This window comes from Chamaea fasciata, unplaced genomic scaffold (assembly GCF_029207755.1).
Source record: "Chamaea fasciata isolate MVZ Bird 193981 ecotype frontalis unplaced genomic scaffold, bChaFas1.0.hap1 SCAF_3, whole genome shotgun sequence".
Taxonomy (NCBI): domain Eukaryota; kingdom Metazoa; phylum Chordata; class Aves; order Passeriformes; family Sylviidae; genus Chamaea; species Chamaea fasciata.
Genome location: NW_027094088.1, coordinates 78,721,659 through 78,745,370, shown reverse-complemented (window position 1 = coordinate 78,745,370; position 23,712 = coordinate 78,721,659). Strand labels below are relative to the sequence as shown.

At 40.7% G+C, this 23,712-nt stretch overlaps 1 protein-coding gene across 1 annotated transcript in view; it reads left to right on the top strand.

The window, feature by feature from the left end:
* Nucleotides 1-1,203: 1,203 nt before the first annotated feature.
* Nucleotides 1,204-23,712, top strand: part of ZNF292 (zinc finger protein 292) — a 56,084-nt gene continuing 33,575 nt past the window's right edge. The window contains exon 1 of the mRNA XM_066179586.1: nucleotides 1,204-1,365. Coding sequence (XP_066035683.1) covers nucleotides 1,204-1,365 — 162 coding nt within the window. The remainder of the gene's footprint in view (nucleotides 1,366-23,712) is intronic.

The following is a 23,712-nucleotide window of genomic DNA, read 5'->3' as shown; positions in this document are numbered from 1 at the left end:
GTAAAGCACCAGTGTTCCTCATTTTTCAGATTATGTGAAATGCCCAGTTTAAGACAGTTCTGGCTGGTTATGAGAAATTATTCAGTTCAGTTCAGGCAGGGCTCTCATTGCTGTAACACATTTCCTCCCCAATTCCTTATTGAGGGCTGGCAACGTGAAGAGTGTGAAACCATCAACACACGTCAACCTGCACAGCCTAGAAGACTGCAAAACATGTATCCACGCCAATTCAGTGTCCATCAGATCCATGCTTTCCTTCTCACCAGAATCAACACCTCATGCCTATCTTCAGCGCTTCCAACACCTGTGACAGACGGAGTCTCCTCAGCTAATTTAGTAGATGCAGGGAAGGACAATGTCCATCACTGGAGCTTTGCACTGTTGTGTGTGATAGAGGGTGTTTGGCCCAGTGTGCAAGGGCAACCAAGCCCTCCAGAATCTCCAGATCTCAACTGCTTCATTTGACGAGCCAAGATACTCTTCTCATTTCCAATTATAAAAGCAGGACAATCTAAGTGTGAAGACAACTTAGTGGCATCCATGAGGCTAACACACTTCCTTAAGTGGAAGAAAGGTGAGGTAATCAACAAGCCACAAAACCTCAGCGGCTTCATGGCCCGTCCAGCAGTGGTTTGTGCCACATGGTGCTCTCAGGTGGGAGGAAGGATGGTTTGTGACCCTTAGTGTCAGGGTCTACTTGACGTCGTGGTGTCCAGTCATAGGTCGGATTCGATGATCTGAGAGGTCTTTTCCCACCTAATTGATTCCCTCATTCTGAACTCGAGGGACAACGGCAAAAACCGACCAGTCCGGGCCGCCCTCAGCGCCTCCGAGGCCGCCGCCATTTGCGGCCGTTTTGCCGCCAAAACGCGTCGCCGCGCGGGCGGGGGAGGGCCCCGTCACGTGGCCGCGCGGGGGCGCGCCCTGGCGCGCGTGGCGTCGGGTCACGTGAGCCGCGGAGGCCACGCCCCCTCCCCGGCCCCAGTCGTTGGCGCCGCGGGGGGACGGCGGGCGGTGCGCGCGCGCGCGCGCCGCGCGCTCCCGCGCGTCTCCATCTCCTCCGCACGTGACCCCCCGTCCCTGGAACGTGGCATTGTGTAATCACGTGACCCGGGAGCGGAGCGGGGGGAGCCGAGGGAGGCAGGCAGGGAGGGAGGAAAGGGGGGCGGGGGGGCTGCGTACGCGACGGAGCGGGGTGCGAAGATGGCGGACGAGGAGGGCGAGCGGGAGAGCGGCGGCCCGGGCGGCGACCTCCTGGAGCTGCGGTGCCTGCGGGAGCGGCTGCTGGAGCTGGAGACGGGGCTGCGGGAGAGCCGCGAGCCGGCCGTGCAGGCGGCCACCGAGTACTGCAAGCAGCTCTGCCAGGTCAGGCCGCCTCTTCCCTTTTCCCTTCCCTTCCTCCGTGCCCTGCCTCCGCCCGCTCCCTCCCCTCCCCCGCGGGGTGTGTGTGTGTGTGTGTGTGTGTGTGTGTGAGCCTGGCCGGGCCGGAGCGCGGGGGCCGGGCGGGACCAGCGCCGCCCCCGCCGCGGGGAACCCGCAGCCGGCGGCCCGGTGCGGCGGCCGGCCCGACACGGGGAAGCGGGGACGCGGTGCGCGGGACCGGGCCGGGCCGGGCCATGGACGCCGCCGCCGCCGCTCGTTGTGGGCTGAGGCGGAGTGGCCCCCGCGCCCGCTGCCGCTCCGGCCCGGCCCGTAATCCCCATCCCCCGCGTCGCCTCCCCCCGCCCGGTTCTCGCGGTCTCCAGGCCCCTTTGTTGTGCTCTGCGGCTCGGCTTATCGAAGGGCCCTTTGTTCCTGGCGGTGGCGGACCGGGGGCCCCCCCGTCCCTCCGATACCCCTCCTCCCCTGGGGGCGAAGGGAGGGAGGCGGCGGTCCGGGAGGTGGGGGCTCTGCCGCTCCTCCGAGGGGCCGGGCAGAAGCTGGAAGTCCGTCCCGGATCCCTCGGCGCTGGGCTCCTGCTCTATGTCCCCTTCCTCCCCCCGCTCCCTTTCCTATCGTACCCTGGAGGGATAGTGGAGTTTCTGCCAGCCTGGGAAGGTGAAGGTGGTGGTGGACTATACAAAGTCGCCGGTGGTGCTGGCAGGTCTGTGGTGCTGCTCCCCGTTTCCTCGCTCTGCCAAGGGAGCGCAATCCCACCTCGGGAGAGGGCTCCGAGCCGGCACTGTTTGAAGCACCATTGTGTGTAATTATTCTGCCGTCGGGAAAAGGCCCGCTTTCCGGAGCTTGGGCTGGTCCTAAGGCAGGGTTTGTTTGCAGGTGTTTCTTCTGAGCTGGTGACCCTGCTGAGTATTCGCTCCTAAACAAACTTTGTGGTACTAGCTCCAGAGACTGCTAAAAAAGCAGACCATTTTATTCATGTCTGTGTCTATTCATGGCCTCGATTTCTCTTATAGATCCTTTCTTGGACAGCATTAGGTGCATCCCAATGTATAAAACAAGTTCTCAAATTTTTAGGCCACGGAAACCGCTACTACTGTAGCTTTACTTTGTTTAATAGTCTGGTTGATACAAGTGATAGTGTTTGTTTACACATTACTTGTCACCCATTCATGGACGGTCAGGCAAATTGTTAAAGGTGGAATGGATAAGAGTGAATTCACGTGGTTAGTTTGAAACGTGTTTTATTCATGATTTTGTATCCGGTTTCTTAAAGAGTTGATTCTTGGTGGCCATTGTAACATGCTGCTTTCATATCTGTCGCTTCTGGATTAAACTGGGCTCTACTTTCTTCTAACCAGGAAGATTTGCTACTAAGTATTTTAAGCATAGTTCTATTTCGTTTAGTATATACAGCATTCATATGTCAAGTTGGTTTTTCTCTGGTCAAAATTTATCATACTGTGCCTGGTTGGAATGTCTGTGTCGATGCACAGAAGTGTTGGTTTAAGCGCAGAGAGATTGGTTTATGTTGGTTCAGATCAGTGTGTTCTTGGTGTGTTTTATCTTTGTGCCTACTTTCTTAACTTTATACACTGAGAGGTGGAAATCTGCCTTTCCTGGCTCCGGCTCAACTTGTGAATGAAGTAGTGTTGGGTAGGTGGGAATGAAGACACCATCCTTGACATGTACAGAGTAGATTACTGATGTCTAAAGCAGATTTATCACTGAAATTGTGGTTACGTGTTCTTAGCGAGTGGCTTCAAGAGTTGATTGATTGATTTAAAGTTTAACAAGTATGAATATTATTCTTGTTACTGTTATGACTGTTACAAAAGTCTGTTGTAAGGCCCAAGTTTACCAGGTTTCTTAACCATGAACCTTTTAAAAACAAGTCTCACTGAACAAAACAGTTGTGTAGAAAGGGACTTAGAAATCATGCTGTTTTGAAATGAGTTACTGTTCCTTGCATGCCAAGATTTATAGTATGTCCATAGCAGTTTTTGCAGGCTGAAGGCTGATGTGTGACACTGAGGGTTGAGATATGCCATTCAATGTTGAAAGATCCTGCTTTTCAAATTTTGAACAGACGTCTAAATCTTAATGTATTAAGAAGTCTTGTTAGGCAAGTGTTTTTGTACTGATTCAGCAGGCTTTTTTTAAATCTGTTCACCTGTGCTTGTGGTGCCAGATACTTATCCAGCCTCTTCTGCAGTTTTAATCCTTTATTTGGGCTAACACAAAATAGTATTCATGATTCAGAAAGTAGGTTTAGCTACTTAGTTTGCATTGCATGACACAGGTTGTAGAAAAATCATGTCACATAAAAACCATCTCTTTCAAATAGCAGTTTAAAGGTGTCTGCCATGCTTTCTAGAATAAAGTCTTTGAAAATATATGCATGAAAGAAGGATTTGGTCAAATATATGAAACTAAGAGTTGTTATTTATTATATATATAAATTGAATATATATCACTTATTTATATCTTAGGTCTAGAAGCTCAGTAATGAAGAAATAATTTAGTATTTCTCTCAGTATAATTTCACCTGTTTTTTTTTTTTTTAATTTCTTCTTCTTTATGCTTAGTTTCAAGGCATGTAATAACTTCACACATCTTGAACAGTCTGGTGTCCTTGTTTTGTTTTGCCATGTAGTCACTCTGGAGCCCAGCAACCACCTAGCTTGTTGCCATGAATTAACTTTTTTTTTTTTTTAATGAAGTGGGTAACAGTGTTCAAGAAATAAGCTTATTTTCAAATGGATGTAAGCTAAAGAATGTGCAGTAAAGCATGGAAAGATCCTTAGGTTCAAAGGCAAATAAAGGATTTAAGTATTCAGTGCTTATTAAATTAAGTGGGAGTTACAGCCAAGTCCTTTTTCTGGTTTTGAAATACCTCAGTTAGAAATATTTTATTGTTTGTAACCCAACAATGTAGAACAACTGTTAAAAATGCAGAAAAACAAGACCCTTGTGCCTTGACAGAAAATGTTGTAAAACTGTTTTCTTCTCTTGTAAGAATAACGTTTACTTTGATGTATTTTATATGCAGTATTTCATTAGCTATAAATATGTTTGTGTGTTGCTGCTGATTGCTCTGTGAAATGGTGCAATTACTCTTAAATTTTAAGGGGATTATAGACTGGACCTTAATCCTGTACCAGATCCGTGTAACTGTGGTTCTGTTCTCCATTGTCAGCATGCAGTAGAGAGCATTTTTTTTATTGTTATCAAGTGGAATTCACATCTATATGGGTGTGTGTAAAATGATTTTTTAATTGTCATTTGTGCTCTTCTGTTGCAATTTGATAATGAGCAAATCCTTGACAAACGATTATGTTTTTGCAAACTATATAAGTGCATACCGTGGCAGACAGAACAAGTATCTTCAGCTGTAGTGACTAAAAACTGCAAGTGTAAATTTTGCAAGAATTCATAGTGGTCCAAAGAAGATTGCTGTTCTTGTTACCATGTAGTGCCTGATTAGATTATTTTCAGACTTGGCTCTTAATGGTGACCAGTTGTTTATATTCGGTTGGAGAAGACCAAGATGTGTGTTTGGGGTTTTGTGCTAGAGAGCTAAGTGAATGTGGTGCTGGTGGGTTTATCAGAGCTCCTCACTATGGGCTGTGTTCCCTTCCAGTTGTCATTACACAGAATACCTTTTTTTTTTTTTTTTTTTTTTTTTTTTTTTTTTTTTTTTTTTTTTTTTTTCCATAAATATAAAGAGGCAGGCTGGTAACAAATCTTCTGTTGTCACTAGGTTGTGAAATCTTTGTGGTGCTTCTACCTTTTCTGACTTTTTCTATAGCTCGCGTGGTTTGAGTCTTCCCTTCTTTGTTATTTTGACACTTCATCTCTTTCCTGAATCTGCTTCTAAGGGTTGTTTTTTTCTCTTCTGCTGTACTTTGTGGTACAAGTTCTCCAAAACTGTAAGGTGGTTAGGTTTGTTGTACTAATGTACAAGTTGCCATCATAAAGGGGCCTATGTTATAAACATGAGATACTATTTGGATGGTTGTGCAGCCTTTCCTCAGTAACTTTGTCTGCACTTTCGGTTCATTTTTTGGTTTTCTTGTCATGTCTGCCTGTTATGAGAAAGATCATGTGTTAAAATGTGTTAAAAGTGTGCTTAGTTGTTAGTAGACACATTAACATCCTTCTAGTGTTGGCAGTTGACCCAGTAGTAACTTAGAATCTTCTTAGCACTAGTAGCAGAAAAGGTGTAATGGTGTCAGAAAAGTGTGTGTGTGGGGGTTGGATAATGAAACTTTTCGGGCATTTCAAAAGACACCCCGAAACTTCTTTTAAAGAAAAATTGTTTTTAACTATGCTCTGGCTGCGTAGTTTGTTCCTACTGTGTTGAGCTGGTTTTTACTGTGTATTGAGGTTCTAGTGACGTTTTAGGACCTTAAGGTCCTGCCCTATTTTTTTTCGGTGTGCTGTCGTGCTAGAGTAGATATTAGTAATATTCAGGGATATTTAATCTAAGATGTCCCTCCTAAAAGCATGTCTCTCCATAAAAACCTTTTTTCTATTTTTATTATTACATATTTGTAACCACTGTACAGTACAAGGTTTTTGCTAATTATTTGTTTCTATTGGAGGTTAGTCTTACATTTTCTTTTATAAATTCTTCTATTGGTCTTACTATAATTGGTGTTCAGTTTTTGTACCTCACAGACTTGACAACTTTCTTGTGCTGTCACCTTCTTCAATTGTCATTGTCTTCCTCACTTTTAGTCTCTATTCTCAACTTCCTCTTCAGATCTGAGATGACAGAAATAATCATCAGTTCTATCCATAAAATTTGAAATAAAGCCTTTCCTAAACCTTTTACTTACATATTTTGGATGTATCCAAACCCAGAGTCAGTCTTAATCTAATGACAACAAAGTGTTTCAGTAGGCTGCTTTATTTTTTCCTGCAGGAGTTAGAGTATGATCCCTTGCCAAGAGTAATTCTGGGTATAAAGACCTCAACAGCCTTTGAAGGATGTTTTTTTGCTATTTCTTTGAACACCTGCAGTTGTGATGTGACCATAAGATTAGCTTTCACTGATGGTGAGAAACATCACCAGCTAAACATCAGGTGTTTTTTTTAATATAAAGACGTTTCCTCTTTTTCTTAATATCAATGATTTCTTACTCCAGCTAGCTTTCATCAAACTCTTCACTGAGTGGATAGGCAGATGTCCACATTAGATTTTGTTTGGCTCAGCAGCTAACTGTGATGTTTATGTGATACAGGTGCAAACTGGTGGAACAAAATTATTGATAAGTGGATATTTTCTGAGCTTTCAGTTCAATTATGCCCTGTCTAATCAAGTCTGTGTCTTCTTTTGGGTATGCATGAATTTCATAGCTTCCACTTCTTTAAGTAGCGTTTTCTGTTGAGTCCAGTGAGCCATTTTTACACTGAACTAACACTTAAAACTTTCTGCTATGATGTTTCTACCTTTTTCACATTTGCCTCTACCATTCTGTGTTGCTTCTGGTGTCACAGTTCCTATTTTTTTAAATACATTACCATGAGTGCAAGATTCCCATCATAACTTCTAATACTTTTAATTTTACTATCATACCTGTGACTTCCAGATGTTCTGCTATTCAGGGAGGGATTACAGCTGCCAAAAATTGCAAGGAATCTGCTAAAATACAGTACACCACACTGATTCCCAAGTGCATGAAGAGAAACACCTGTCACCACTGTGTCAAGTCATGCAGACTTTCAGCTGCCTCAGGCATTCTTGTGCCACTTCATCACTGTGAGACCTGCCATGTCAAACAGTCACATTATGTCTTTGACTGGGGAGGTGGATAGAAGAAAAACCCCCTGATATATATATATATATATATTTAAGCTAGACTACATGTGCATAATAATATTTAGAAGAAAGCACCCTCACTCTTATCTAATCAATCAGCATAAATGTCCTAATCCTTGTCCCCAGTAAATGGCATCAAGACCCAGCATCATACTAGATTGGGGCTGGTCTTTGTTAAAACTTCTGAGATCTGTGCTATAAGCTTTTATTAATAAACTTTCCTGTATTGAAGTAAGCCAGGTAGACCATGATTCCAAAGCAGCACTGTTTATTGGTAAGCCATAGCTACAAATGCTTATTTAATCTGTTCTCAAAACTATCCGTTGAAAAAACTTCCTGTGTAATACATTTCAGTTCAGTGTTCTTTGACTTCAGTAACTTTTTCCGCTCGCCCTTGCAGTATAACTTAATATCTTGATACAATTTAAGACTGTTGTGATTTATTGTATCCCATGTAGATAATTAAAAGTAGCATATTCTCTTTCTGTTGGAAGCACCTTTTATATTTTCAATGCTATTTTCAGTTCTCTACTTCTTGCTTTTGAGAACAGTTTTTGTAGTCCTCGATGTTAAGTTTTTCTTATTTTCCCCTTTCCTTTTTGCTTTGTTGCTATATTATTAGAACGTATGGGATTTTTGAAGTTCTTACTTGCAGGGGGTGTAACAATCTAATAAGAATTTGGTAAGGAGGTGACAGTCTATGTAAGACTTAGGATTTAAGTTAAAACATTTCTTCTGAGTACAAATAATCAAGGGAAGAGTGATAGTTCTCTGAAGGTTCTTAAGAAGATGACAAAACGCAGATGGAGGGATAAAAATTATTAAAACTTCAGCATGATGACAAAAGCTCATCTTTCCATATAAGTTCAGCACATAAATAGTTTCATAGTTACCCTGCTGCAAATGCTTTGCTGAGTTAAGTTACTTGATGCTTTTACTGAAGTTATGGAGAAAACCCCTTCTGTCAGCAAACCACCATTTCTCTAAGAAATGCTTCTAGTGGAAGGTTAATACTCACAGCTTATGACATGTGGATATGGTTCTGCTTAATATCCTTGATTCTTGTTGCCCATTCAAAGGCTGAGAGGTTTTCTGCTTTAGTCCTTTATAGTCCTTCATCCTTTGAAAAAAACCTCTGAAGACCTCCCTGTAGATTCCAGTTTACTTGTAGTAGTTGGCTGTAAGCAGCAGCTGCACATCTGTGCTGGCATAACTTTCTGTACTGACACATACATTCCTACATTACCTTTTCCCGGAAATCCAGACTTTATTCCCCATTTTTGAACAGTGTCTATCAATAAAGTCCAGGTCACTTTCTAAAACTTTAATTATTGAAGATTCACTGTCTAAAAAACATGGAATATTGACTATAGAAAGCATTGTGCAGGGCTGTACAAGGAGTATATGTATGTTAATATTAACATCCAGTAGGACATCTCTTTCTGTCAAAATATCTATGTTGTATGTCTCGCTTTCATAGTAAGGATATTAGATATCTATTTAAATGTTCAGTTCATATTTTAGATTTTTTAAAATTATTATTTTCATAAGAATGAATGCCTCATAAGCCACAGGTCTTGAGGGAAGGAAGTAAAACAACAAAGTGCTCTTCTGGGGGATCTTTGCTTCCATCATGAGTAAGAATTAGGGAGTTTCATATGGCCTTTTCCATTTACTCTGCCATTTAAATGTCATCATTTTGTTGTACTCTAGGCTTATTGCAGATGTTCTATACGTTGTACATTGTTTCTACTTAAGATTTCTTTGAGTTATGGATCAAACGACAACAGTTATGAGACATCAGCATACTGTTTATTCTGTGTGGTGCATTACCTTACATTACCTAAACTGACACACAAGGCAAAGGAACTATTTAATATTCACATATTTAGGGAGAATATCTTCAAGAAATAGTACTCAAGGCATTGATTTATACCTGTCAAAAATTTTTAATTGGCCTTTAATTTTTGAAGGCCTCCATGCATATCCTTGTACAATTACAGTAGCGGGTTTATTTGTATAGTTTCCATGAGGGAAACTAGCATGATGTTCTTAGGCTACAGGCCTCTTTACTGTGATGATGTATAACAATTTGCAAATTTTAGTTTAAATAACAGGTAAACAGTATAGCTTGAAACTGTCTTTTGATATAGCATTTCCCATTTTATTAGGGCTGCACTTTTGCATTGGTTAACAGCTTAATGTGTCATGTTTTAGAAAGTATGTAAGTCTTTTTTTTTTTTTGAGGTATGAAATTTTTTTCTATCTTTCCATATATGCATTAAAGACACTTCCATGGTAGTATTTCTCAGGTCTTTCATCTCTTAAGGATGAAGTACATTGCTTTCATTTGTGAAGAGTTTATCTAATAATACCTTGTACTTGACAGAACAAAGACTTTCAGAAAGAACATATATGGAATGTGAAAAAGACAGTGGAGCTTAATAAAATTATTCTCTGAAAGTAGACCTGATCCAGTAGGAAATTGGACTAAACTTACAAAAATGTGTGCCTGTTTTTGGTAAAAATAGTTTGATCAAATGTCTTTTCCATCTTCTCTTCTGTACGTGTTGTACAGTCTTCTGGTGTACAATATTTCTAGTTTTATGATCTCCTGTGTGAAGGTAAAGTAAATTAAACATTCATCAGAGACATAGGAAAGTCCTGTGCTGACTGATGTTACTCTCACTTGATTGTTAATCATTCTGAACTAGTTATACAGTTCTTTGTTCTTATAGGAACACGCATAAGATGGACAACTACCAAAGCTCTATCCATCTTCAAACCCTGACTCCTGGTGTTTATTCTCTCCTGACTGCTGGACAGGTGCATTTGTTGCTTTGAGAGCCTAAACTCCCTGAAGTAAAATTCTTTAGGATAAAGACCAGTCTTTTTTTGTAACTCTCTATTGTCTTTTGGGATGAATAGAGCAGTTTTTGTTTGAGCTGGTGTAGCATTCTCAGTGTCCTGTATATAAAAAAACAAACAAACACAACAAAAAACCTCCACAAACCCAGAATTTGGAAGGATTCCTCTTCTGTTTTTCTGAATGATGGAGAGAATGGGTTCTGTTGAATAGACACATGTCTAGATACACAAATCCTGTTTGGTATTTGTGTATCTAACAGACCAAATATCGTTTTGGTGAATTGGTTAAGTACATTCAGTGATCAGGCATTAAATCAAATCATGAATAAGGCGTTCCTCAGTCTTGTGATTCGTAGAATCATAGAATGTTAAGGGGTTGAAGTAAAACTTAAAGATCATCTGGTCCTAATCCCCTGTAGTGTTTTGAAAGCAAAACAAATGAGAGGCTCCAAGTCAGAGATACAATTTAATAGGAAGAAAGGAAAGAAAGTAAAATAAAATAGCTGCAATAATACAAAAGACCACTGACAGAGTCAGAATACTACCTGAGCAGGGTGATGGAAGCAGTCCAGATGAGGTGGTCTTCCTGAAGCAGTGATCCTGTAGAAAGGTCTGGTAGCTCTGTTCCTCTGGGAATCCAGTGGGTAAAGGCCCCCTGCACTGTCCCAAACCACAGATTATATCCAGGTGAGAATGCTTGGTTCCTCCCCGTGGGCGGAGCATCTCACAATGGGATGATGGGTCCTGCAGGGGGTCCTTGATGGCCCATTAAACAGAGACAGCTCCCGGAGGGAGTTTTCTATGAGTCATGGGCAAGGCATCTGGTGGGCCATTAACAGAAGATAGTGGCCCAGAGGGAGGGGATCTGGGAAAACACTGCCCCACCTGCATTCAACAGTTCCTGAAGATGGTGATAGAATACTTTCTGCACATCCTATACTACAACCCAGGACATCCCCCTTGCCATGGACAGGGACACCTGCTACGAGACCAGGTTGCTCAAGGCCTTACTCAGCCTGGCTTTGAATGCTGCCAGGTTTGGGGTGTCCACAGCAGCAGCCTGTTCCAGTGTCTCATTACCCTCACATTAAAGAATTTCTGCCTAATATTTAACCTAAACTTCCCCTCTTTCAATTTGTACCCATTATTCCTTGTGCTGTCACTCCAGTTCCTAGTGATGAGTCTCTCTGTGTCTTTCCTGTAGGCCCTTTCAGTTACTGGAAGGTTGCTGTGAGGTTTCCACACAACCTTTTCTCCAGGCTGAACAGCCCCAACTTTCTCAGCCTGCGTTCATAGGGAAGGTGCTCTGGTCCTCTTGTCAACCTCATGGCCCTGCTCTGAACTTCCTCTAACAATTCCATGTCCTTCTTATGTTGGGAACCCAGATTTGGGTGCAGTACTGTGAATGGGGTCCCAGAAGAGCAGAATAAAGGGGAAGAATCACCTCCTTTGATATGTTGGCCATGCTCCTTTTGATGCAGCCTAGGATTCTATCTGGCTTTCTGGGCTGTGAGCACGCACTGCTGGCTCATGATGTCTTTCTTCAACTGTCACCCCCAAGTCTTCCTCTGCACAGCTGCTCCCAGTCACTTCTCTGCCCAGCCTGTTGGTGTGTCTGGGATTGCCCTGACCTAGGTGTAGAACCTTAACTGACCTCCATGAGGTTTGCACAGTCCACATTTACATCCTGTCAGGGTTCCTCTGGGTGGCATCCCGTCCCTCCAGCACATTGGCTGCACCACACAGCTTGGTGTGGTCAGCAAATGTGCTGAGGGTGCACCTGGTCCCACTCTCCATGTCACCAGTTGTTGAATCAGCCCCAGTACTGACCCCTGAGGGACACCACTGGTCTCCGTGTGGACAATGAGCCGTTGACCACAACTCTTTGCATGTGGCCACCCGGCCAGGTTTTTATCCGCAGTGTGCTCCATCCATCAAATCCATGCTTCTCCAGTTTGGAGACAAGCATGTCAATGCAGCAGAGCATCAAACACTACTTAAGTCCTGGTTGCTCTGCCCCTATCCACCAATGCTGGTCCTGTCACAGAGTGCTTGTTTCAGGAACCTGTGGTAATACACTATTTTGTAACACAGTGAACACATGGATGGATACAAGAAGAGATTAAATGTTCAGAGTCACAAAAGACACAATCTGAATTTCTTTTTTTTTTTTTAAATCATTGGCGGGTTTCTCTTATGAAGAGAATTGCAGGAATAAAAAGTAATTTCTGTTTATGAATCTGTAATAGTGAGGACGATGAAACTTCATTATCCGCATTCTACAGACTGGGAACTTGCATAATGTTTTCATTGCAAAGTGATCTTGTGTAGCAACTGAACCCTGCTTTTGGATACCCAGCCAGACTTGGTCACCATGTCAGTGTGATGACAGGAACTCAGGAGTTCTGCCCAGGTTTGCCAATGTGTTCAGGAGAAAGTATGGCCTTGACTCTTCTCCTTTCCCACGTGTGGACACAGTGGCAGTACTTTGACACTTGTAAAAGGACACTGGTGGTTATGAGACACAATGTGGTCGATGTTGCCTTGCTCTTTCACTGGAAATATCAATCGGATGGAAGGCATCCTTTGGGATGCCAATTTGACTGTGTTGAATAGACAAGTTTAAAATGGCAGTTGAGTACTCTTTGTACTGAGGATGAAGATAATCAATTAAGTTATCAGAATTAAAAAGGTGTGAAGTAGCAGTGGGAGAAGTTGCATTCATCTGATAAAGATGACTAATACAAAAATGTAATGCAGTTGAACTATAGAAATATCGTAATGTCTCATTTCACTTGATGAGAGAGCAGGTCTAAGTCACCTATGCTGCAGGAAATGTACATATTTCCAGATTAGACACAGTTATTTCTGGCTGTCTTCCTATTTTTAATCTGCCCATATGCCAGTCTGATAATTAAAAGAATAGGTAAATTAGATTTCCTGGCAGTGGATGAAAGTTTGCTGTAATGAAATCCTGCCACATTCATGAAATGCTTGTTTAATAGCCAACTGCTGAATGCTCTTTTTAACTAAACAGACTAAAATATGAATGTTGGGATGGCAGCATTGAATTGAGATGTGATGGAATATCTGAATAGAGGGAAGTGTAGCCTAGAACTATAGCAAGTTCACTTATGTTAGGATGCAAGAGAGAAATTGGATACCAATGACCAGACCAGAAAGAGCCTGTTAAATGCAATATGTTGAAAGGTTGAAGGCAAGCCTAAAGAATGGTAATTTCTATTACTGTATGTGACAAAGCATGAGGCTTAATGAAATTATTTACTGGTGTTTTAAATAACATATTTGTTCTAAAAGAGTTTATGGATGTAATCAGAGGCTCTCCATTCATTTTCTACATTTTTCTAGGTATTTTTCTAAAACTAGCTAGGGTTTGAATTCAAAGCAAAATAGTGCCTAAAAGATAATGGGAAAAATAGCACAAAGGTAATTTTGCTTTTGTTTTGCCTCTTTCAGTTTAATAATTAGCAAACTGAGCTCATTCAGTTTGCGTTCAGCATGCCCAGATAAAAACCGTGAAAATTGCTTGTGCCTTTTAACTTACATTTGGGGGGAGAAACATCTCTCTGTCAATTAAGAGAAGGTTCTGTGTTTAGTAATTAATTTTCAGTTGTCTCTCCTTCCTTTGTGGGTTTTTTTAACTTTCTGGTGATGGTAGATGACATAATTACTATGAGAGTTGTAGTAGAGCCCCACAAGCTATTCTTCTATTTCTGCTTCTGTATCTGCTGAGGTGCATTTTTTCAAACCTTCCTTCAACATAGACTTTGCCGTAAAAATATAAATATATTTTCCATGCATAGTTACAGCTTTTGGTTTTGTATCTGTAAATTGAGGGTAGTGGTACTTCCCTGCTACTCAGTTATATGCATTAGAGAACAAACCTGTGATTTTTTTTTTTTTTTTTTTTTTGGGTGGTTGTTACATTATCTGTCCAGTGAATAATAAGTAGTTGGATTAGTGGCATGGTTAATTTTCTGTTTGTGTGCTAAAGAGTTGGGGTGCTAATGTTCCTAAAAATTGAATTACAATAGTAGTTTTAAAAATCCTCAAAAAGTTGATAAAGAAACGTGCCCCTAAGGTTTGTTGGATTGTTGCCACAATTAGTCTTAACTCAGCTAGAGATGTACAATCTGAGAGTTACAGCAAGTAGTTGTAGGAAGTCATCAAAGTCATAAATGCCTTAGGTGGTATAAATATGTGTAGGGAGAGGAGAGTTCAAATACTCAGTGCACTCTTGCATTTTCAGAATCGTTGAAATCTGTTTAGTAATTGCACGTTAATGGTAACCAGAGCTGCAATGAGTTTAATGTAAAAAAAAATCCACGAAAGAGACCTAAGTAGATGTGGTTATTTGAGGAGAATCTCTTTAGGCAAGAGTTTAGAAGTAGCTAATGGTAGTTCTTACTGACTTTCTATCTTTGTTTGACTTAAATATTTTCTGATTTTTGTGCATTGATACTCAACTTGCTTTGCGTATAAACCACATGATTTGTAGGTATGTTATAAGCTACTGAATATATGTATGACTGTGTAGTGGTTGTACAGACTGAGAAGATGAATCATTCATTACAGGGTAGTTGGTGACGTTTACTGGATTTCACCAGTGTTTGAATTCTTTCTAACAAGCCAAAATTAGTCAGCAGGTAGTATCAGTTCTTTAACAGTTACCTGTTCTTTCTGTGTGTTCTGAACTTAACTCTTGTCTCTAAAAAAGTCTCCAGGGAGGATAGCTTTCCTTAAGTATGAACAGAGGAATGAGTTACTGCATATCTTGATTTTTTGCTGTTTCTGTGAAACGCCTTTTCTGGTGGAGCTTGAGCATAAAACCTAGATGCATATGGTTAATTTTTGCAGTTTTGCAAAAAAAAAAAAAAAAAAAAATAGGTGCAGTTATATATAAATCAGTTACTTCTTTGTATTCTGGTTTGATAGGCAAGATTTAAATTTACTTGGTTAGTCTGAGAATAAAAAAAATTAAGAGGATGTTTGTTTAAAGGGGCTTGTAGGTGGATAGGGTTTTGGAACATTTTTATGGGTTGCCTTTAAAACTGTTCAGGAAACCAGTGCTTGAAGGTATTTGAGCTCATGTTTTCTTTGTTTAGATAACACCAAAAAAATCGATTCTTGTTAAGTGATGGGTACTTATATCACAGAGTGCATCCCTGTGCGTCTGGGTTCTGAAGGTACTAGTAATAAAAACCAGAGCTAACTTGTAGGTGGTACTTCAAATACATGGGTGAGCAGAGTTTGTATGGGCTTTTTTTTTGCCCATGAAAGGAGAAACACTGATCTAACAGACGAGAGTATGAAAACATACCTGCTCCTACAGTCTAACAAAACTTGCTTTTAGTGTTCTGAAATTCTCTGTTCAGTAGGTGAACAAGACAGTGGTTGAAAGAACAGTTTTAGAAGATGTGAACCAAGAGTGAGTTCCTATATGTTAATACTCTGGATCAGACACGGGGTTTACTTTGAATGTGATCTGATAATCTCTGTTACCACACTTCTTTTTACATTGTGGGACAGCTTTATAGTGTAGAAATTTTAATATCTTTTGGATGGAACTAAACCAGAAGCTCTGCTCCCGAAGCAGTTGCAGACAGTCTACTTCAGCTTATAATGGGTATCCTGTTAATGGACCCAGCTGAATGCCAGTCTGAGATACGACCACTTGTGATGGGTTCACTGGACACTTGGGTTTTCAGAACTCTCTTTTCTGCTGTATTATCCACTCCCTGTGCAATGCACTGGAATGGTGTAGTCATTGTGAGCTTTCTGTGGACCAGAACCTAATTGGCAAACTCAGATTCTGATTCTGAACTTCATCTCTAAATGAGTCTGTCTTAACTTGCTGATTCAGTACTTGCTAATCTTGACATGACTTTCCCTTGCTTTCAGCTGCAGGGTAGAGAAGCCAGTGATGTTAGGATGGCTTTGCAAAGTGTGAAAGCAGCTGGAGTTTTCTGTTTGAAGGGAAAGGAAAAAAACAGCAGAGATTGGATCTGGAGCCTGTCAGTGGAAGAGTTGTAATGGGAAAAAAATCGAATAGCTTTGCACCATGCCTGCAGAAATTGAGAGTGAAAACAATTGCTTAAATACAATCTTGTAGTAAGTGATGGAATTAAGAGTCTGGCTTCAGTCCTCTCTTCTGGGCACAAGTCAATATCTCCATTAGAATTAAAGCGTTGTCATCTGATTCTTCAGCCAAGGGAGTCCTGGCTTTCCAGAGCTATACTTTGCTTAACAACTTTATTGTGAAACAATTCAAAGACACATTCAAATTAAAAATAGCATATCAACAACTTAAAATCTTGATAGGTTTTAAACATGAAAATTGTGTACAAATTAGGATTGATGTTCTTTGATCATAACCATAATTTAAACAGTACTTCTCCTGTAGAAAATACAGTTGCATTAGATTATCTCATCCATAGTTTTATATGTGCAGTCTGAGGCTGTGTACCTGCTGGAGTTTTGCTGTTTGATTCTGGATTGTTTTGTATTATAACAGCAAACACATAAGAGCTAATATTCTTGCAGCACTTGTGTAGTTACAAAATCAAGGTAGCAGTGTTAAGCCTTGGTAAACAAATACTGCATTAGTTAAGTTGTGCCAGTTTTAATTTGTATCATTAAACTGTTCTGGAAATTATTTAGAAGGACAGTGCTGTGTTGTGTTGATGTAAAATGATCTCTCTGTGCAGTTCTAAATTAATTAAAAACAGGTTTTGTTGATTTTATTATGGCAAATATGTGATAGCAGCAGTATTTCACATGGGTGCTTGCTTGTGGACAGGTTTGAAGTATCTGTGTTTTTCTGTTTGTTTTATTCTAACCTAAAAATCTCTAAAATTGCCTGTAGGGTATCCCAACTGGAATACAAAATGGAAACAGCTCATTTGTGTTTGATCTTTTCTGTTGGAGACAAAGGATAAAGGAAGATAAAGATTGATTATGAATCATGGTGATGTGGAGAATGTCTTGACTAGAAGGCTGTCATACCACAGCAAAAGCAATAGATATTCATATTCTTTTCTTCCCTCTCTTTCCCCTGTACTTTTTTAAATGGGCAAGAGGTGGGGTTTATACTATGTAACCATTTAGTTTATTCTTAAATGCTTTAAAAATCATGTGTTACAGTATTTGTTTCTAATGACTAATGGTAGAGTCTCATGGGCAATCTGATAGCCATGAGACTTTACCATTAGTCATTAGAAACAAATGCTGTTCCTGAGAGACTTAATTTAAATTAAACATAGAAGTAAGGGGGTTTTTGACATGCAGAACTAGTTCAAGAACTGTTCAAGATTTTGCTTGAGTACGCTGTTCATTTGATATCTCAGTTGAGTAGTTTGTCCTTGTACGAAGTGAATGTAAGTGCTGGTTATATCCCAGTGATTCTTTGCCTCCACTCTCCTCAAATAAAGTGGGAACCTTAACCTCGCAGTTTTAAAAAGAGTTGCAGCAGTTGGCTTTTTATGTGATGCAGGGCTTGTTCTCCATCTTCTGGTAAAACACTGAACAACAAGGGGGAGAGACAGGCAAGGAGAGAAATCACAAAAGTAAAAGATAGTTTTCATCTCTAGAAGCTTTAGATCATCAAAGCTGAGAATAATTGTAGTTTAACATTGTAAAGAATATTTTTGGTGTCCCTTTAGGATGTAACTTTGCTGTGGGACTTCACAAAGGCATCACCTGGTACTAATGTATTGGTATGAAATCTTCTTGACTCCGGATATGTCTAAATTTGGATTTCTAATTTATTTTTAGAATCTCAAATACTTAGTTAAAAAGAACTCATGTTATAAAGCTATTCTGAGCCAATCTGTTCATTTTCCTTACAGGAGAGAGGCATCACAGGCAGTGTTGCTGTGTTCACTTAAGTTCTGATGGTCTGGAAATGCTTCTTGAAGCAACTCATTTTTAGAAGCTGTAAGGATGATTGCCCAGTGCATGGTCTGGTGCTCATTGATCATACCTGCTATCATCCTAGTCATCTTCTAATTGAGTTCTTTTACATTGAATTCTTGGGGTGGGGATGATTTTACTGTTGCAAACCAGGACTGATGCTCCACATGGAAGGGAGAGATCAGTTCACTTCTTTACAGGTTTATTTCTATTTTACCAGTTCAGTTTTGTGACTTTTCATGTAATTCCGTAATGATGCTAGCAGAGGGCTGGAATTGCACAAAAGACTCAAGGCCAGAAGCCCAGCTTAGTTCATAAACTATCATAAATTGACCTTAAAAGCAGACTCTTATCAACTTTCCAGGAATTTAAACAATGCTGTCTTCATCACATGCTCAGTTCTTTAATGGTTGTAGTAGTCAGTGAGATTATGCTTCAGGCTCACAGTTTTACTCTGAAAAATACAACTTTCAAAAATGAACTTGTCTTGAATGAGATGAATGTTTAGCCTCAGCCCAAAAATCATGTTTGCTTCCCAGAAAACAACCCAAACAAACTTTTTGTTCTGCTGTTGTTAAGTCTGAAGATAGCATCAACATCATGACTATACCTAGCTACTTGATCAAGAATCCACATCAAGTCAGCAAGTTCCTTGTGGGTCATCTCAGGATTCAGGGCCTTTGTCAGGGACTAGGCTGTCTTGCAATTTCTAGGACTTTTTGCAGTACCCCTGCTCTGTTGCCATTCAAGGGCTTGTCACCTCTGCAGGCAATTTGAGAAATTTTTTCCTGGCTATCCTAAAATGACTACAGAGCATTTAATTCTGTTGTCTTTTTTCCTGGAAAGCAGTGTTTTAGTGGCCATTCAGCATTTTTTGTACTCCTTTTTTAAAGGTGTTTTATTTCTCACTATATTGTTCTGTTCTTGGTCTGAGGAATTTATGCATGTACAATAAATTTATTTATAGCAGCTTTATTTTTACATTGCAGTTAGAATATAATTCACAGATTTTTTTAAAAAAACCCTTTTTCTTCATCTATATTTTATGTAGGTATTTCAGCAGTGAATTTTTTGGTATTAAAAAGCACCAGTATATTCATCTTTTTAAGGAAATGTGTTCATCTCGGATATCTTAAAGCAACTGCATAAACCTATATATTTATGAAATGTTTTTAGAAATATCTGTATCTGATGGTCTAGCTGCCCAACTTGTAGTGAGACCTCAAAATACTTGATTACCCTAGTATCAGGGTGTGTGTGCACACCCTTAATGTGACACCATCTGGGAAATGTGCTTGTGCACAGTTGCCTTGCGTGCTTCAGTGATGGAGTGCTGCACATTTGAGATTCCTCAATATTTCCTCTAAGATACCGGTCCTGGATGCAGGAGTTGTCAGTGAGCTTATCTCCTGGCAAGATGTGACTGCTGGAGACTTCTCAAGTTAGAGCAGAGAGTTGTTGTCTGTGTGCACATTCCAGCACGATGAACAGTCCTTGTGGAACCATGGATACTGCAAGAACTTCACTGAATATTTCATAGAGCTCTTAACTCCCCTGGGAAAGTTTAACCAGCAGTTTCAAATCTCATTCTGTTTTCTTTTGAGTAATAGTTAAATGTAAGCCGTTAGCTGTAGCTCATGACTACTATACCTGAAAGGTCAACAGTGTGAACCACATGCATGGGAAATTGTTTTTCAGGGAGAAGCAGATAGGTTGCAGTTTTGGAATTGAAAACTGACTTAAGTTTATATACCCTTGGACTTAGTATTTGGGGCGGGGGGGGGGTGTCTTTAATCTTACAAATTGGGTTATTCTGGTAATGGAATAGTAGACAGCTCCTTTGTTGGAGAAGGAATACAGCAGAGAGAAATTATCTGGGCCTACTAGTCAGACTTTTAAATCCATGTTTTCAATTAGTGGTTATTTGCATGGTGTGGAGATCAGTGCAAAAGGCGACAAAAATGAAGTACAGAATCATGAAGAGGAAAACATTTTTTACTAGAGATGTAGTAAATCTCAGGTTTCTAAGCTTCAATAAAATTACTTCTAAAGTGTCAAAAGCAGAAAGATGGCAGTTCAGGAATGAGTATTTGTGTAGGGTACAGAATATTTGGATACATTTCCATTTTAATTTCAGTTTAGGTTTAAATGATAGGAGTCTTATAGCTTACCTTCAGGGCTACAGTTCAGTTTTGTAATACAAAGAGAGAATTGTGCTGGTAATACAAAACCCGGAGGCATCGTCTGCTCTGTTTTCTTCACTGGTCAGCGTGGCTGCATTGTCAGTGTTCTTCACATTCAGCAGCAGTCAGCATAGGAAGACTTTCAATAGACACGATCAGTGTTTTCATACCTTTACTGCTCCACTGTCTTGCTTTGCCTACTTCTCATGGCTCAGCATTGCATGTTTTAGTAACTTACACATTGACAAGCAGGAGTGAGACTATTACTGTGCATTGCATTCTCAAAATACAGCTGTCTATATTTAAAAGGTAGTTCTTGCTCATCTGTAGTATTACACAAGAAATTTGAGGAAGCAAGAGTTGAAATAATTGCAAGCAGATAGTAGTGTGGAGCTTTTAAAGGCCAGTATTAGAATTACCATTCTCTTTTCGTGCTGTCCTTTAGCTGACCACAAGCAATATATTTCATGACCTGAGGGAAATAGATACAGCCTTATTTTTCCTCAGTTTGCATGGAAAAACAAAACATCTTCTAGATGATGAGTAGTACTTGAGAGATACATATGTGATAGAAACAGTATGTGGTACTATAAAATACTTCTTTCACTTTTGTTGTATGCATTGAAAAGGCAATGTCTGGCACTAGATCTGATTTTGTAACACGATCTAAATGTAAAAGACAACCGTTCACAAAGAACATCCATTTAAATCATATCTCACTCCCCTTGTCTTATTGTCAGATAATAGTATTGCCATGGTAAGGTGATTTAGTTGTTCAAAACAAGTAAGTCCTTGTCTTTCAGGTTATGGACTGACCATTGACTTAATTCATTGTGATGTGTGAATCTCTCTCATTGCAAGCTAAATTAAGAGAATTGTCTAGTTTGCAGGGTGTCTGAAAAATGAAACATGATTTTGACAAGAATTACTTTTTTTGTGTACTTTTTGGAAAAGTAAAACTAAAGATTTTGGCAATTGATGTTTTTGAACTACCTTTGGCAAGAAAAATTGTGTGAGATTTTTCCTTATTGGTCTAGTAAACAGGCAGGCTTAAACAGACAAACTTCAGATATTCGAATACTGAAAGAAATCATGGTTATATCTCATCCCCTGCTTTTTAATTTCCCTAGGTTATAATCTTGTAGAAAGAAAGAAGATACCACAAATCATTTTGTTGTCTCACCATAAGCCAGGGACTGGGAGATTGAAATCACTCTTAAGTGAAGGTCAGGTTCATGACCACCTGGGGAGCCTGATTGTATAAAATTCATCAAATCATAGAATGGTTTGGATTGGAGGGGATCTTAAAGATCATCTAGTTCCAGGCCATGGGCAGGAATGCCATTCACTAGATCAGATTGCACAGGATCCATCCACTCTGGCCTTGAGCAGTGCCTGGGATGAGACATCCAGATTCACCACCTTCTGAGTGAGGAATTTCTTTCTAACGTGGAATCTAAACTTGCCTGCTTTCAGTTGAAATCATTGTCTTTTGTCCTGTTACTATCTGCCCATGCAAAATTTCTCTCCCCCTCCTTTTTATGAGCCCCTTAAGATACTGGAAGGCCACAGTGAGGTCTCTCCAAAGTCTTTTCTTTATGCTGATGAACCTCAGCTCTCTCAGCCTTTATTCTTATGAATGCTGCTCCATTCCTCTGATCATCTGTGTGGCCTCCTCTGGACCTGCTCACCCAGTCCATGTCTGTCTTGTGCTGAGGACTGCAGAGCTGGATGCAGCACTCCAGGTTGGGTCTCAGAAGGACAGAGCAGATGGGAAGAACCCCCTCCCTTGACGAGCTTGCTGCCCCCCTTCTGGTGCAGCTCAGGATGCAGTTGGCTCTCTGGGCTGTGAGCACACCTTTTGGGTATGTTCAGCTTTTTATCCATGAAAACAACCAAGTCCTTTTCCTAAGGGCTCCTCTCTATGAGTTCTCCCAGTTGGATTTGGTGAATGTGGGAGAATGGATTGTAAAAGAATAGAGATAGTGCTGCAGGCAATCTCACCCCTGATCAGTTACAGCTGGATAAGACAGGTGAACAGCATTGAAGGAAAAAGAGCCATGGAATGTCGATGTGTATTGACCAATCACAAAAGGGTAAAAGGGCACACAGGTGTTACGCATGTGAGAAGGGTATAAAATGTAAAAGGTTGTATTGGGGAATAATAAAGTGCTGATGCTTGAAACCATTCATGGTGTCCTGTGTCCTCCGTCAGTTGAACTTAATGATGTTCTTGTAGACCCAGTTCTCAAGCTTGTCCAAGTCCCTCTGGATAGTATCCCTTTCTTCTGTTGTGTCAACTACACCATTCAGCTTTGTATCATGTGCAAACTTGCTGAGGGTGCACTTGATCTCAGTGTCTGGTTCATAAATGAAGATATTGGAAAGCACTGGTCCCATGATAAAGTCCTGAGGGACACTTACTTTGGATCAAATCATGCTATAAGTCTTTTTCCTTTCAGTCTCTTTAATCCTAAGCATCCAATTCTAAACCAGTCCAGAGCAGTCAGTGGAACTTGATTTGACTCAAGTGGTTATGTTATCAGGCTCATTACAGTGTATGGCATTCCTCTGCATCTTCCTCTGTATGATGATAGCAAACTCAGGATCTCCAATTCATTTTCATTTCTTCATGATCCATCATCTAGTGATACAAGCTGTGAGTGGCTCTAGTTATTAGAACATCCCTGTCACCTTTACAGGGATGAATCTTAAGCCAAGAAAAGTATTCTTAAATCATGTGCGCGGTTCTTATGGGAGACTTGCTTCACTGGTTTTCTTCAGTTACCCTTACTTGACTGGAACCCTCACTTTCCTTTGAAATTTCTGTTGATGATCGCAGAACTGGAGCCATTCTTCACCACCTTTGAATAAAGTTTGACCTGTTTTCTTGTATCAGGCCATTAGTGGTTCCTCTGAAAGCAGCTGCTCTATTGTGTCAGTTGGTTGTTGGCAGGTGCTGTAGGAGTGAGGTGTTGGGTCGGGGGGGAGCCCTGGCTCTGTGGGAATGCTCCATGTGAACAGCAAGTGACAGAGTGATCTCACGGAGAAGTGTTGTAGCTCCTGCACCTGCCTGTGTGTGTGGAACTCGGTCATTGCTTGGCTACCTCTGCCGCTGTGGAGTTTATTTCATGGAGGGAGTTCCTTCAGCCACTCTTTGTGTGCAGCTCCCAAAGACTCATCTCCACATAATACAGTTGTGTCAAGCTTGTTGTTTGGACTTTTCTCCTGTGTGGATGTGCTTGAAGAAAGCCACTGAAGTAAAGGTTTTGGAGTTGTTTGGGAGGTGCAGCTTACCTGTGTGACCACTGTCTGTCACTTTCCCAGCTTTTAAGTCCTTTGGGTGTAGAAGGGAATGAAAATGATAGTCCCAGGCATGTCCTTACATAAATTTAAGTAAGCTTACCCTTACTCAGGTGTGTTCAGGGTGAGAATCTGTTCTTCAGAGCTGAAGAAACATAGGTGTGGACCTTACACGTGTACCTCCTGCGAACAGTGTCTCTAGTGTGAACAGTGTCTGCCTTT